Source organism: Lissotriton helveticus, chromosome 4_1, assembly GCF_964261635.1.
Source record: "Lissotriton helveticus chromosome 4_1, aLisHel1.1, whole genome shotgun sequence".
NCBI classification, from domain to species: Eukaryota; Metazoa; Chordata; class Amphibia; order Caudata; family Salamandridae; genus Lissotriton; species Lissotriton helveticus.
In genome coordinates this window covers 66,586,740-66,600,581 of record NC_136063.1, presented here as the reverse complement: position 1 = coordinate 66,600,581, position 13,842 = coordinate 66,586,740, and the positions used below count along the sequence as shown (strand labels likewise).

At 41.9% G+C, this 13,842-nt stretch overlaps 1 protein-coding gene across 1 annotated transcript in view; it reads right to left on the bottom strand.

Moving 5' to 3' along the window:
• Window positions 1–13,842, bottom strand: part of LOC144827865 (embryonic protein UVS.2-like) — a 94,276-nt gene that overhangs the window by 18,709 nt on the left and 61,725 nt on the right. The window contains exons 4-6 of the mRNA XM_078686030.1: window positions 8,769–8,909; window positions 8,549–8,666; window positions 1,499–1,674 (exon numbers count right to left, since the gene is read on the bottom strand). Coding sequence (XP_078542156.1) covers window positions 1,499–1,674; window positions 8,549–8,666; window positions 8,769–8,909 — 435 coding nt within the window. The remainder of the gene's footprint in view (window positions 1–1,498; window positions 1,675–8,548; window positions 8,667–8,768; window positions 8,910–13,842) is intronic.

Below are 13,842 nucleotides of genomic sequence, written 5' to 3'. Positions count from 1 at the left end.
TGTAAAGATTAAGGCAAACATGATTGTAAAGTAAAGTAGGCTGTGCTCAGAGAGTGGAGACATGCATAGTATGAAAAACAAGGAGATAGTCATTCGAATTAAAATGAAAGGGAGAGGGGAGTTTTTCATGCAGTTTTGGGAATACAGAAGAGGCTTTTTGAGAAACCATGCAATCGGAGGATGAAAAAACTGTAGGAAGAAACACCATTATTTGTATGTGAGATATGGGAGTATGAAAGAGTGGTGCTCAAGGCGCTGTACATCCCAACCAGCTCCGGGCCCACGTAAGAACGCATGCTTTGTGTCGGGTTTATGTTACTTTTCTAATTCAAACCCAAATTAAAGTGTTCAGGTGGGATTTACAATCCAAAGCAAATCTCGATTTGCATTGAATTGTAACATAAAGTTATGCTTTGCGCTACCTTGCATTACTTTGCATTAAGTGGTATGTTCTATAGGTGTTGCACAAGTGTTACTATGCCTTCACCCATAGGTTTTGACAAAAATCCATATCTACAAAACATGGGAAACTGGGATTTGGGCTAAAATGCTGTGCCCCTCAAGGCAAGTTTAACGGGGTGAAATATTTTCATTTCTTCTTGTTTTTCCCACTTTGCTGCATTGTTCAGCACACAAAGTGAGACAAGTCTCAAACCATCATTTTTGTATTGAAAGGGACCCTTTTCAGCACAAAAACTAGGTGTCAGACAATGCAAACATTCTGGCCTATGGCCCAAGGGTCTCTGTGTTGGTGCATGTCAGCCTAAAGTCTGCCTCCTGCGCTGGGACACATCAGATGAGCGACACATCATAGTATTTGATTCACACGATGCAGCGCAGCAACTTCAGCTGAACACTTCTGTGTAAATCTGGACCCCGTGTCTCCGAAGCGGGCACTGCAGGTAGCAATCTCTGATCCTCATTATCGATTTCAGGAAAATGCATTTTAAACACAGGTCATAATTTATCCTGTGCCAACAATTTTTATGTGGTCCAGTTAATGCCCTCAGCTGTGGCACCGTTCGTGAAAAGGACACCAGATTGTGATGGTATACAACCTTTACAATTCAACTTTTACCACGCAGTGCCTTTACGACGCAACTTTTACAACGCAAACCATTACAACGCATTGCGCTGGGGGATAGGGAATAGGTTTAATTTACTGTCCAACACCTTCCCTACTATCCACGGGGACTGGAGTTGGAATAGTAAATTAAACTATTCACTATCCAGTGCCCCAAAGCACTATGCGTTGTAAAAGCATGCGATGTAAAAGCATGCGTTGTAATGTCATACATCCGATTATGACAGTAACAAATATTGATCACCGTGACCAAGGATCAGATTTGCAGAACGTGTGCGTTGGCGGGTATCTGTGATCAAACCTAAGCTGAACCAATCGGGTGTCTAAATCAGTGCCAAGGTGTGCCCATCAGGAATCTGAGTTGCACTCAGTTTACCCTCTCTGTGGTAAGTGGAGCCCTGGGGTGACACTGACCGGGCGAGATGTTCTCCGTCACGATGGTCACATAGTTGTCTCGGTCGCTGCGGCTCTGCTCGTGGTAGAAGCCCAGGGAGTGCTGCAGCTCATGCTGGATGGTTCCTTTCGACAGACATCCCCCGGGAAGAGATACCTCCTGACCTCCACCTGTCTTCCCGATGTATGACCAGCACCTAGGAGAGAAGATGGTCCAGGGAGAACCATAGATTACTACACTGGCACATTTAGAGAAAGAATATTACAATCTTACTACATACGAGGGATCTGCCTGTGTGTCTCCTTTCTGACTGTAACTATCTGCAAGGGATGAGGGGTTCTAGGAAAAGACAATGGGCAGGCTAGGTTGTGATGAAAGATGTTGCATCCAAAGGAAAGATGTGTCATCCTGCACCAGTCTGGTTCTTTTCTGGCCTACCCAGTGATATTTCCTCCCAGTAGACTCCACATCAGTCTGCGCTGTAGCCCTTCGGAATCAGTCTTCATACTCAATCTCAAAACCTTTCTTTTTGATAACTTCTCTTATGGTTGTGTAATCTTACTGTTCTCCCATCACTTTCATGAGCTTTCCGCTAGCGCCTTGAACACCTCCCTGGAGGTAGCTGTGGGCTCTGTAAATATCATGAATTGAATTGAATTTGTGAGTTTTGTCTGCCTGGGGGGACAGATCTACCAGCTGCACATGGGTAAATCTGCTCAGTCCCCATCACTGGGATCCATACTCCAAAGCAGTCAGTGATCTGGTTGTGTGTGGCATGTTACATGTGTGTTCTGCAGCTCAGAAAGCATATGTATTGAGAGTGCTGTCCTAAAATGATGAGTCCCTTCAGGATGCCTTTATCACTTGTGTACTTGTTTCTTCCTCTGGAATCTTTGCATTTAGACCTCTTGGATCTATGGGTGGACCTAGAATATAAAGTATATCTCTTTTCCTCCAGGAAGAACGTTTTTGCCCAGCAAAAGGCCCTGGGACCCCCTCCTGCCTTGTGTTGTGATGGGCATCAAATAGAGAGACTTGACCAGTCAAACATCAGACACGTCAAAGTCAGGCTAATGCACTGTAGCACTTAGTCTTAGCACCTTTGCTCCTCTGAGCAGGAGGATTACATACAGCACCCTATTGAAAGTGTGAAGACCCATCCCTGGCCATAGCAGAGGACAGCATAACATCCCCGATAGGATAACACTTTGCAAGGGCTCAAACTGCACTGCACTAGAAGCATGCTAGGGTATTGCTTGCTGTATCTTGGCCACATGTGTTGAAAATGGCAATGTGTATGTACATAAGCGGCGTTCATTTTGTGTTCACTGTACCCCTTGTTGTAAGCAGAACGGATATCGCTAAAACACTGACTGTGTCATCCCGCTAGCATAGACCCATGCACACACGTACACGACAGCCATTTTAGGTATCATGGTCTCCTAGTTCACGATCGATCATCGGCACACTTCCCTGACCCTGCAAGCTTCCCCCATGCACCCTGACCGCCCCCCCCGCTCTCACATGCACAAGTCATGAGCCCTCCCCTATAACTCTGCCTCTGAGAATCACACCCCGCGCCTGACCAACACCTCCTTTCCCTCCATGAATACCCCTCCTTTTGATGACCTCTTCCTCTGAACCTAATTGTCCACATGGACCGCTGGTCATCCCTTAGCCTGAGGATACAGTTTATTGCCCACTACTGTATGCACTCGCCTCTCTTGAAAGTAGCCACTATTGATCATGACCACCCCACCCCCTGAGATTCGATCAGGCGCACACATTCCAAAGGAATCAGCAGAACCCTCAGCTGCGTGACAGCCCCCTCCTATTGTATGGAGGATAAGGGCCCCTACTGTAGCCACGTCTTGGAATATCTTCACACTTCACAATGTCTTGATTGTAATGAAGGATGTGTGTGCCATAAACCTGTGTATAAAAGACGAAGCCTCAGAGAAACTTGTTAGAGCACCTCCCGAAGACACTATGCGAGTGTCCCAAATGACATGCTCTCCTCATGAGTAATAAACTCTGTTCTTGTTTTCCTACTTCCAGTGCCCGTCTCTTCATTTGATAATTATTTATGATGGGAACGAAGAGTCGCCCTGCAACAGCAGCCTGGGCATCGGGTGCGATATGGGCTGACTTTTCTACACATGAGCAGCTAAGATCTTCTGTGTTTTATGCGTTCTCTATGTTAACTCCCTTGCTTTCCTGTGTGCAAATACAATTCCCATTCAAAATTAACAAACTAGCCCTTTTACTGTATTTTTTGTTAATCGTGTACAATCACTTTTATTGTACTGTGAGTTCCAAACCCTCAACCTCCTCTTGGAGCAAACCTTGGCTACTCAGCCTTGCTGCTCTTAACCAGTCACAAGTACAACAGGAGAAACTTAGTAATTCAGTTGTGGTGCAAAGGGACCTGTGGCCCTGGGACACCAGCGGTAAATGATGGGGCACAGTAGGTACCAACCATTGATACTGCCCAGTAACCACTCACTGTCCCAGAAATCTTAATAATATCTTAACAGTTTTTTTTAAACAACTGTAAAAACAGTGGCCACTCACAGATTTGTCCAGGATGACTTCTTTCAGCTAGGGAGTAACAGCTTCAGTGAGGCTATCACGATGCTAAAAAAACGTATAAAATCTGTAATGTGGTGTAATGGTGCTGATTATATTTGAGGGACACGTGATTCACGGACAAAAAAACACGCCATGCTAAGAAATTGATAGGAACCCATAGACAGAGCCATGGAGAACCCAGTGGAGGGATCCCATCACAACACGAGGGAATGAACAAAGTTTACCGAGTTCAGCCATCAGAACCTCTACGGAATGTACAAAGCATAAAGGATCCAGACATCAGCACCTCTGGGGAATGAAAAAAGCTCACAAGATCCAGCCATCAAATCTCTGGGAATGAACAAAGCACACAGGATTCAGCCATCAGAACCTCTTGGCAATTAACAAATTATAAAGGATCCAGCTATCACAACACTAGGGAATGAACATTGCATACAGGATCTAGCCATCAGAACCTATAGGGAATGAACGAAGCACACAGGATCCAGCCATCAGAACCTCTAAGCTATTTATAGTCCAGTGGTGCCCAGCACTGAGAGGCTAAAACAGTAGATGGGAATACATGGAACTGCAGATCTGTCACACAGAGTGAACGGACCCTTGCGATATACTGTCACTGAGAGGTCAAACCCATTTGGAATTATTTCTCACAGAGAGGTGAAACTCCATGAAAGGCCCACCACTAAACCCACATCACAGTGAAAGCCTGTCACTGAGAGTCCACTGCCCATTTAAAAAATTTCACTTTGAGTCCACTGTCCATGGAAAATCTTTCAATGAGAGTCCATGGCCCATTTAAAGAATTTCACTGAGAGTCTACTTCCCATTTAAAGTATTTCACTGAGAGTCTTCTGTCCATGGAAAGCCTTTCACTGACAGTCCACTGCCGATGGAAAGTCTTTCACTGAGAGTCCACTGCCCATTTAATGAATTTCACTGAGAGTCTTCTGCCCATACAAAATCTTTCACTAAGAGTCTTCTGCGCATATAAAGTCTTTCACTGAGAGTCTTCTGCGCATATAAAGTCTTTCACTGAGAGTCTTCTGCCCATACAAAGTTTTTCACTGAGAGTCTTCTGCCCATACAAAGTCTTTCACTGTGAGTCTTCTGCCCATACAAAGCCTTTCATTGAGAGTCTTCTGCCCATACAAAGTCTTTCACTGAGAGTCTTCTGCCCATACAAAGTCTTTCACTGAGAGTCTTCTGCCCATACAAAGTCTTTCATTGAGAGTCTTCTGCCCATGGAAAGTCTTTTACTGAGAGTCTTCTGCCCATGCAAAGTTTTTCACTGGGAGTCTTCTGCCCATGCAAAGTCTTTCACTGAGAGTCTTCTGCCCATACAAAGTCTTTCACTGAGAGTCCACGGCCCATACAAAGTCTTTCACTGAGAGTCTTCTGCCCATACAAAGTCTTTCACTGAGAATCTTCTGCCCATACAAAGTCTTTCACTGAGAGTCTTCTGCCCATGGAAAGTCTTTCAATGGGATTCTTCTGCTCATACAAAGTCTTTCACTGAGAATCTTCTGCCCATACAAAGTCTTTCACTGAGAGTCTTCTGCCCATGGAAAGTCTTTTACTGAGAGTCTTCTGCCCATGCAAAGTTTTTCACTGGGAGTCTTCTGCCCATGCAAAGTCTTTCACTGAGAGTCTTCTGCCCATACAAAGTCTTTCACTGAGAGTCCACGGCCCATACAAAGTCTTTCACTGAGAGTCTTCTGCCCATACAAAGTCTTTCACTGAGAGTCTTCTGCCCATACAAAGTCTTTCACTGAGAGTCTTCTGCCCATGGAAAGTCTTTCAATGAGATTCTTCTGCTCATACAAAGTCTTTCACTGAGAATCTTCTGCCCATACAAAGTCTTTCACTGAGAGTCATCTGCCCATGGAAAGTCTTTTACTGAGAGTCTTCTGCCCATGCAAAGTTTTTCACTGGGAGTCTTCTGCCCATGCAAAGTCTTTCACTGAGAGTCTTCTGCCCATACAAAGTCTTTCACTGAGAGTCTTCTGCCCATACAAGGTCTTTCACTGAGAGTCTTCTGCCCATACAAAGTCTTTCACTGAGAGTCTCCTGCCATTACAAAGTCTTTCTCTGAGAGTCTTCTGCCCATACAAAGTCTTTCACTGAGATTCTTCTGCCCATACAAAGTCTTTCACTGAGAGTCTTCTGCCCATGGAAAGACTTTCACTGAGAGTCTTCTGCCCATACAAAGTCTTTCTCTGAGAGTCTTCTGCCCATGGAAAGACTTTCACTGAGAGTCTTCTGCCCATACAAAGTCTTTCACTGAGAGTCAACTGCCCATGGAAAGCCTGTCACTGAGAGTCTTCTGCCCATGGAAAGTCTTTCACTGAGAGTCTTCTGCCCATACAAAGTCTTTCACTGAGAGTTCACGGCCCATAGAAAGTTTTTCACTCAAATTCTACTGCCAATAAAGGGGCGTCTCCCACTGATAGTTTCCATTCCTTGAGGGTCATATCTCAGTAGAGGGTCTGTCACTAACCCTCCACTGACCACGGGCAGTCCTTTGATGAGCGCTCACACCCTATGGAGGACCATCTCTCACTGAGAGCCCACAGCCCATGTACGGTCTATCATTTAAAATCCATCACGCATGTGGGGTCTTTCACGGTGAGTTTGCAACCCAAAGATGGTCATGATGGACCCATGGAAGGTCTCACAAGTAGAGAACACAACCCCGGGGGATATCTCAGTGAGAGCCCACAGAACATGGATGGTCATTCCCGAGGCAACAAAAACCATAGAGGGTCACTAAGTGGTAGTCAGCAGTTCAATGATAGTCACTGACTGCCGGCTTTCAGCTGACGAAAGGTCATTGCTCATTTAGGGTGTTGTACTACGTTATCATGTTGTTTTTTATATTGACCTAAAAGGATATAGAGTATAGACATATTATTCTAAACTAAACATCCATACAGCTTGAAGATCTACATATCAATATAGAGTCCCCATTAGGTGCATTGTAAATCAATTGTGTTGCTGCGTTTTGAAATACTTGAAACTTGTGGATCAGAAGCGCAGGAAGACCGCATTAGACACGGTTCCAAAAATCCGGTTTACTTAATATCAAGGACTGGACCAAGATTTTCTAGGAGTTAAAAGGCAGAAGGAGAGCAAACTTCGGACTACTTTCAACATACAATATCTAGTGCATATTAGTTTTGAAAAGTGAAAAATAAAAGATACATTGGAACTGAAATTCACTCCCAGATTGTGAGCTGATTCTGCTGGATTTGATGGTGTATGAAAGGAACTAGGGGCCAGATGTAGGAGCCAAAATACCGGTTGGTAATGGCCGATTTCAGCCGTTACCGACCGGTATTTAAGAATTGGCATGTAGGGCCCTATTTTACCGAATCAGTAAATTTACCGAATCGGTAAAATACCGAATCGGTATTTTTACCGATTCGGTAACTGCAAGATGTAGGTGGGACTCTTACAGATTCGGTATTTTACCACCCAATCCAATTGGGTGGTAAAATACCGAATCCAGGTGTGCATGCACATGTGTGCATGCACACCTATGCCATGTGACAGACAGACATGCCCCTAGGGCATGTCTGTGTGCCACATGGCACACATGCCTGTATTCGGGGTGCTAGAGGGTGTCAAAGTGACACCCCCTGCACCCTTGCAAAAATCGGTATTTACCAAATCGGTAAATACCGATTCGGTATTGCCCATTGATTCCTATGGGCTTCAAGGCCCATAGGAATTAATGGGCAATACCGAATCGATATCTACCGATTCGGTAAATACCGATTTTTACAGATTCGGTAATTCAATTACCGAATCTTCCTAAATCTCCCTCCTTCATATTTACCGATTCATAAATACCGAATCTGTAAAATTCGGTATTTATGAATCGGTAAATACGCTTTTCCTACATCTGGCCCTAGGCAACCAGTGAGAGACCACAAGTCTGGTTTACCAATTTGAAGATCTCAGTTTTAGTGGCATCATTCATTTGGGAACAGCAGCCCTAAGTAACCTAGAGGTAAAGGGATTTCCTGAGGCTAGCTCTCCCCCTTGACGTTTAGCTTTAGTGAAAACACATTGGGCATGAAGTTGAACAACAACCACCTTTCATCTCTGAGGGAGACTTTTTTCAAATTTGCAAGACTACACCGGTGAATGTAAATATTTTTGCACCACTAACTTTTGCCCCATTCTAAGCTTCTTAACTATGCTGTGTGGGGATATATTTCTCTACCATGTGATCTGTAGATCATGCACGTTAATTCACCTTGTCTTGTTACACTCAGGAAACATGGCTGGTAACAGCGAGCCTACGTGATTGAGCCCAGTCTGGTGTGATGCTGAATGTAGGGTCAGTCCTTAGGATGTCCTGTGCTCTTACCCATTCACTGGAAAGTTCTAGAAGTAATGAGTCTATCTGATGGAGCCCTCTCTGGTCTGATGGTGAGCGTAGGGTCAGTCCTCAGGGAGTCATGTGCTCTTACCCACTATCAGGAATGATCTGCAGGTAATTTGTTTCCACCGTTTGGGTCACAAAGCGGATGCAGGTCACTGTTGCAAACTCACTCATTGCATCTGTAATGGCAGCCACATCTTCAGCACCTGAGGGACAGCAGAGGAAAGGAGAGGATGACATAAGGGGAAGCAAGCTGGAAAGGTTTCAGTTCAAGTCAAAGCTGGGCCTTGATATAAAAGTGAACTTACTGTAAGTGGGACTGAGGGTGTAGGGTACAGGGACAGTCCCATCACTGGATTTAGGCCAGAAGCAGCTGTTGTCTGGACATACGAGGGCACTGCGGCCTGGGTGGATGGCAATGTCACCCTCGTGCACCAGCTGTGAGATGCCTACAACAGTAAAACACAGTGATAGTTGTCAGTGTCTGTTATATAACCGGAAGGAACAAGAGCACACGGAAGAGAAGGAAGCTGATTTTAGACCTACAGCACAATCTCAAGGAAAAAAAATGCAAGAACCACTCGTGGCGGAGGAAGAATCGCCCATTTCACGTCAAACGCCAAACTTTGGCCTAAGCACCTACTTAGGAAAAGAATTACCCTAAGGACCAAAAAGACCTCAGCACATAGCCATGCACAGTGAGTGATTGCATCTGTTAATGTTTACTGTGAAGGATTTCCTGTGTCTTACATTCCTATAGTGTTGTAATCTTGTCATATCAGGAGTGATTTATGGCACCACAAAAAGCATTTTACTAACTTGCCATCATAATATTGAGAATATTAAGACAGGAAAATCACACTAACAACCGTGATAGCTAACTGTCCTCTAAGCACTTTATGTCGTCTTTCAGCAAACACCAGCAGTGACGTCTCAAACTTTGTCAGTGGCAGCCCTTTCACCCTGTCACCACCCTAGATTCCTTGTAATTCTTCATCCACACATTTGTAATGATTAAGTCTTTATATCTAAATTAGGCCTTTACACGTCATTATCCGTGTTGTTGTTCAAAATATTTTATCGAATTTCTGATAAAGAGGAGAACAGACTATACAGAAAAGAGCACAGAAAAAAGGTACAAGTGAATTCACATCCTGTTGACAACTGATTTATCCAAATATGTCAACATTAGCGTTATAGAGACAATTAAGTACCAATCAAATACTATTGGAATCCTGTAACAAAAAAGAAGGAAAAAAATGAAAAGAAACAAAAAGTAAAGAATGTTGATCAATATTATCATTACCATATTAACTCATATTTATAGCTTTTCGACTTTAACTAATAGATATTATGCATGCAACATTTAATCAACAGCAATAAGACTAATTATAGCTGTAAAGCTATATAATCATCAATTGCTCTTCAAAATAAGTGATAATTGGAAGCATTATGGGTAACACCTGTAAGAGACAAATTGTCTCCTCTTGAATTGACAGTAATGAAGCATTTTTTCAATTGGCACTAATGGATTTCAAAGCTGCAGAAATTCAAAAATCAGGAGGTTTGCTACTAAGATCAGACAATTTTGTTGGAAGTGAGACTGACTTACAAATTATTGTAGCATAGGAAAAATGATCTGTGATATTCAATATTTTGGTCACAATATTCCAAATGTCTTTCCAAAACTGTCCAACAACAGGACATTCATAAAGCATGTGTCTCAATGATCCAGTATGAAAAAAACAATTCCAACAATTAGACAAATTCAAAGGTTTTGCCTGAAATAACCTTAAAGGACTCCACAGGCAATTGAATAGTACAAATGAATTAGTTTGCTATAGGGAAACGGGCAGCCATCCAGAGATATTATTCGGGCACATGTTCCTCCAAATATCTAGGGTAAATGATAAATAGAACTCTTTTTCCAAAAAGAGGCTAAAAAGCTGATATTATCCCCTGCACAACTATTATTTATTTTTAAAAAGGGTGACACAAAGTGAGCGGTGGATGCAATAGATTGAATGTACAGGGACACATCAGATTGCCATTGCAAGGAACATTATTTGGAAAGGAGTTAAGTATTGAATTACATAAAAGTTCATATTTATAGCTATCTGAAGACTTTAACTAAAATTGTTTTTGAAATTCATCAAAGGTTAAAAATGCATTGTTATGATCAATGTCTTTTAAATAGAAAATACCCGCCTTAATCCATGAGTTGCACATTTTTTGATTGTGAGTTAGTTTAAACATAGGATTACACCATAATGAGGAATGTACTGTAAGTGACATAAGAGATTGGAAAATGTAATCAAAATCTTGTAATATTAATTTTGTAGACTTCAATATTACTGATCTCTGGAGCAAAACATAGTGAACAATGCAGGCAGAGGAAGTGGTGCTATCAAATGTTGTTCAATATGGAGCCAAGCAGGTGGATAACTAAGTGCTGTAGACTGAAACCATAACCTGCTTTGTTTTTTCTCTGAGTTTTATATAGCGCAAACTTGACCCAAAGGTATCAGGTATCAGAGCGCTTTACATGAGCAACAGATACGTTACATAAGGACACATTCATTTTTTTATGTTAGGCACGGGGAGATTAAGTGATTTGCCCAAAATGATAGGATGTTGAGCGTCATTGCCAAGACCGCCCTATCTGTTAGGCCACATCCTCTCCCCAATTTGTTTTCAAAGGAAAGCTTTATGATAATTTAAAAAATCTGGTAAACCGAAACCACCATTGCTCTAGCCAGTCTTAGTTTCTTATAACTTAAACAAGGAGATTTGCTCTTCCAAATGTATCCATATTTTTATAGAACTCAAGAGGAAACTGTGTGGGTATAATAAAAAGAAGATAAAAAAATTTGAGCGAAAACCATTTTAACAGCATACATTTTTCCCCACCAAGGTAAATGTAGTGCAGACCAGTTTTGAAATTTGTTTTTAATATTTTAAAAAACTAAATTACATTTTAAAGAAATCAACCGTTTTATGGTATATAAAAATAATATACCAAAGTGTTTGATTTTGTCTTTTGCCCAGATAATTTCTTTGTTTGGAAGCATATCAGGTAAAAAATGAACATTTAGAGGAAGAAAAACTGTTTTATTCATATTTAGCGTATATCCCGAAAACTGAGAATACGTGTTTTTAATAATGGAGAAATGGAAGATGCCGGATCACCAATATATAGAAGTACATCATCAGCATAAGCTGACGTTTTAATAGAAAATTATTTATAATGAGCCCTTTGACTTCCATAGAATTTCTAATGGCAATTCGTAAAGGTTCAATAGCAAGAATATAAAGCAAAGATGATAATGGGCACCCTTGTCTAGTACCCCTGAAAAGTAAAAATGTATTAGATATCTGACCATTAATAAAAAGCTGGGCGACTGACAAGAATATAGCGATAAAATCATAAGAATAAATGAGGTGCCCAAATTAAATGCATTCAAGGTACGGAAAAGATACTGCCAATGTACTTTGCCAAAAGCCTTTTCCTCATCTAATGCCAGGACACCAGCTGGATGAAGACATGATAATCCAACTTCAATTGCATGAAATAATAACCTTACATTATTCACTGAATGTCTGTTTTTCATAAAACCAGATTGGTCAATATGTACGATGGGAGGAAGCACAGTAGCCAACCAAGTAGCAAGGATCTTTGCATAAAGTTCACAATCTTGATTAATCAAAGAAATAGGGCGATAATTTGAAACAATGAAGGGATCTTAATCAGATTTTGGAAGGACTATAATCAAAGCTTCAGTAAAGGTTCCTAAAGTTGCCCTTACATGCTAAAATGAGTAAATAGTTTGAATAAATGCGAAAATAGGTAAGGAGCAAATTCTTTATACAAATCAGCCGGGATACCTTCTGGACCTGGATATTTAAGTAGCTTAAATGATTTAATAGCTAAACGTACTGCATCTAAGGGAATTGGAATATCGATCTTATTTCTAACGGACAATATAGTTTTAGTTAAGCCACACTGCTCTAAAAAAACTATCAATATGCTATAAATCATTTTTTTTGTCCTGGCTGCCAGATGTTTATGGAGCTAGCATCAGTTCTGTCCTGGTCTAGGCGAGCCATAGCAAATTTGGCTTTAAGCCAATCTTCTCTCTTCGGAGGATGGGGATCTTCCCACTTCATACATATTGCTCTCCAGACAATTAGCACCAGGTATAGAAGCAACCCACTATGAATCTGTAATAGGTTCGGAGTAGATATGCCGTCGTTTCCCAAAAATACCAATGATAGTTTGACCTCAATGTTTACTTTAAAGATGCCACGGAGAGTGTCTCCCACCCCCTTCCAGAAGGCACTTAATTCAGGACACTCGTAGAAAATAGGGATGTCATTAGCGCTGAGTGCCTTACAGCTAAGACATTTTGGGGTAGGCAACAGGGCAAACTTGGCTATCTTAGCTGGCGTTTAGTAAAGTCGATTGGTGACAAAAAAAAATGATTTTTCTTTAGTCTGGCTGGTTTGATAAATTTATATAATAATGTCAGAGAGGGCTCAAGTAAATCTCCAATGGTGGAAGATCCAAATATTCTGCATCTAGAGACTTCTTATACCAAATAGAAATGTCTTTCTTTTTTGGCTGTACTGATTGGAAAAAATCTCTGTATCCCAGTCTCCAGTTATTTCCCCCTTTCCTGCTTCAAACCAAGATTTAAGTTGTACATACTTAAACTTTGAAAACCCGGGCCTATCTTGTCTGTTAGTAACTCCCAAGGCTGAATTCCTTCTGCGTCGACCGAGTCAGACCAGATGGTTATGCCTGCTCTCCTAATAGGTTCAGCCAGACTATCTTGAAGGCAGAGTGGTGCCCCAGGGGAATCCCATATAGGTGCGAATTCTGAATAATAGCCAATTCCCCACCTACATCTCACTTAATGCCATGTTTCCAGGGCGGCCCCAAGGACCTTCAGACGCACTCTTTTAAAGTACCTTGGAGCCCCAAACTTGTATAAAAAGCCTCCTCCACCTCCTCCGCCCTCCATCATAGCCATTTCACCCAACATTCTTCCCCACGATGAATCCGCCGGTTTGGAAAGTAGCATCCGAATACCTTTAAATTGGAATGCAACAGAATACCATCTAATGTCCGGAAAAGCCAACCCTCCTTTAGTGAGCCTACACCTCAACTTCTTCCAGGATAGCCTTACTCTTTTATATCCCCAAATAAAGCTCCCGTTTTTACTTTGAATCTTAGAAATACATGAGCTGGGAAAAACCAAGGTGCCTGCATTAAACAGGTAAGTCAATTTAGTGAGGAGCCGATCAATTTCTTTAGTAATTTTACTCAGATTTATCTGGGGGATTTTATCTAGTTCTTTCACTATATAGATACCCAAGTAT